Source organism: Camelina sativa, chromosome 5 (genome assembly GCF_000633955.1).
Source record: "Camelina sativa cultivar DH55 chromosome 5, Cs, whole genome shotgun sequence".
Lineage (NCBI taxonomy): Eukaryota > Viridiplantae > Streptophyta > Magnoliopsida > Brassicales > Brassicaceae > Camelina > Camelina sativa.
Window position 1 is genome coordinate 19,535,841 of NC_025689.1, and position 2,582 is coordinate 19,538,422.

At 38.2% G+C, this 2,582-nt stretch overlaps 1 protein-coding gene across 1 annotated transcript; it reads left to right on the top strand.

Annotated features, from left to right (window-relative positions):
* LOC104787249 (dirigent protein 19-like) lies at window positions 1,214-2,099 on the top strand. Its single transcript, XM_010512787.1, has one exon. It carries the CDS (start codon window positions 1,288-1,290, stop codon window positions 1,843-1,845), a length of 558 nt encoding a protein of 185 aa, XP_010511089.1. The 5' UTR covers window positions 1,214-1,287; the 3' UTR covers window positions 1,846-2,099.

The window sequence follows — 2,582 nt, forward strand, 5'->3', positions numbered from 1 at the left end:
AGTATTAATTCTAGATGGCCAATCAAGGATTAATATGAAGAACAACCTAAGATGAAGATCTAGATAGATAATGAATCCTAAATAAACAGATCTAATAATTCATAAAATCCCTGTGAAAAACCCTAAACCTAACAAGCGAACTACTCAGACATATTCAATGAAGAACAAAACATCTTTCTGAATAATAAGCAATTGAAATTAAAAGAGTAAAGAGGGAGTTCAAGAATTCTTCTCTCAAAGCAGTTCAGATCTCTCTCCCAAAAGCTCTCAAGATCTCACAGGGTTGTAGGAAAAATAAAACTCTCTAGAAAAAGACTTAAGGGTTTGCAAAAACCTAAAAACTATATATATATATGTCCTAAAACACGTCAGGGACTAGTCTTGCAAATATGGAAAACTTCGGGCAACTTTGTAAAACTTCCAAATTTGGCTCTCTCGTCGGTTTGGAATGGGTGTCGATCGATGCTAAGGCAGTGTCGATCGACACCATCTCCTCTGATCGATTCCAAGTTGATTTCTTGCGGATTATTGCTCCAAACTGATCCAAATTGCTCCACTTTGCTGCTTCCATGCTAAAAACCTGTAAAGACTCAAAAACAATATAGAAACAAATGAAAAGACACTAAAAGACTCTTTATATCATAGTTAAAAACCACAAAAACCATGATATATCAGGCTCCATGGTTAATTTCATGTTACTTACTCCAATACATCAGTCCACTGAAATATATTTCGAATTTTCAGTATGAGATGCTAGCCTAACCATCATCTGATGACAGGACATAATGCAAAATTTGATACATAATTGCCATTGTTACTTTCCAAGCCATGAGATTGTAAAACTCCTAAAAAATTTAGTTTCTTGCAGCACCCTAAGAAAAGCCATGTTCAACATATTATTTCCAAAATCATGTTATATATTTCATATAGTTTTCCAATTTTTTTTTTTTTTTTTTTTTTTTTTTTTTTTTTTNATTTAGTGAAAAATAATAATTAATCTATGGTCATTGTTTCTGTCCATGATCATTTTCCCTATGTTCTTACTTAGTGTAAGAATATACATAATTTAACAACGTCCTCCATAAGATACCATCATACCGTCATCATTTTCAGTGAGCTGGAGCAGGTACACCAACCGCAGGTATCATTACATATTCACACGACCTTTCACTTTCTAGAATGTCCTCTCCTCCATCTATAATTATGTCTACATGCATCAAACCATAAAATGCAATTGTAGCCACAAAACCCACTAAAGTCCATCCTCTCCACTCTCCAGTCTCCGCCATGGCCAGTTTTCTCTCATTATTTCTAATTTCTTCTCTAACTCTAGCCGCCGTCCTAATTTCCGTCACAGGAGAAACCCTCGAATCTGATTTCTTGCATCACAAGAAAGAGAAGCTTACTCATTTCAGAGTATACTGGCACGACATCGTAAGCGGCCAAGACCCGACTTCGGTAACAATCATGAATCCTCCAAAAAACTATACAGGGGCAACGGGTTTTGGTCTAATGCGTATGATTGATAACCCTTTAACGCTCGCCCCAATATTAAGCTCCAAAATGGTGGGAAGGGCACAAGGCTTTTATGCGATTACATCTAAAGAAGAGATAGGGTTATTGATGGCTATGAATTTCGCGATTATTGATGGGAAATACAATGGAAGCACGATCACAGTATTAGGAAGAAACTCGGTGTTCGATAAGGTGAGGGAGATGCCGGTGATCGGAGGAAGTGGACTTTTCCGATTTGCTAGGGGTTATGTTCAGGCAAGAACGCATGTGTTTGATCTCAAGACAGGGAACGCTGTAGTAGAGTATAATTGCTATGTTTTGCACTACTGATTCTTCTTCATTTCTAGTTTATAATACTTTTTTTTCTTTTGGTTTGGTTTTTTCCTTTTCACATAGTGGTGGTGGGAGACAGTGTCTTTTGTCACTTAAACTAATTTTCCTAGATGCGTGAATTTATGATTTTTGCTTTCTTAATGCCTACGTACTCATCATACTATACTAAAGATGAAAAGTGTAAGATTGTATGTAATGTCCGTGAGGAGTATGTGTTATTGATACGTCAATATATAAGGTGTACAAGAGTATCCTAACTACCAAAGATATCATATACAACTGTAAATATTTGGATATAGACAAATATATTCTAACACTCCCCCGTAGTCAAAGTGGGAGGAAGGCGGACGCTCAGGCTGGACCGGAAGTCGAGAAACAAAGGAGACGGTAGCCCTTTGGTGAAGATGTCGGCGTACTGATAGGCCGACGAGACATGGAGTACACTAATCTGACCAAGAGCGACATGTTCCCGGACAAAATGAATGTCAATTTCAATATGCTTCGTCCGATGATGCTGAACCGGATTGGCAGAGAGGTACACGGCACTCACATTTTCACAGTAAACCAACGTAGCCTTGTTGAGCGGGAGATGGAGCTCGAGTAGAAGATTACAGAGCCAGGAGGCTTCGGCGACGACATTGGCAAGTCCCTCTATACTCTGCTTCAGCACTTGATCTTGAGGCAGTATGTTGGCACTTAGCAGACCAAGAAACCAAGTTATCTCCAAGAAAGAC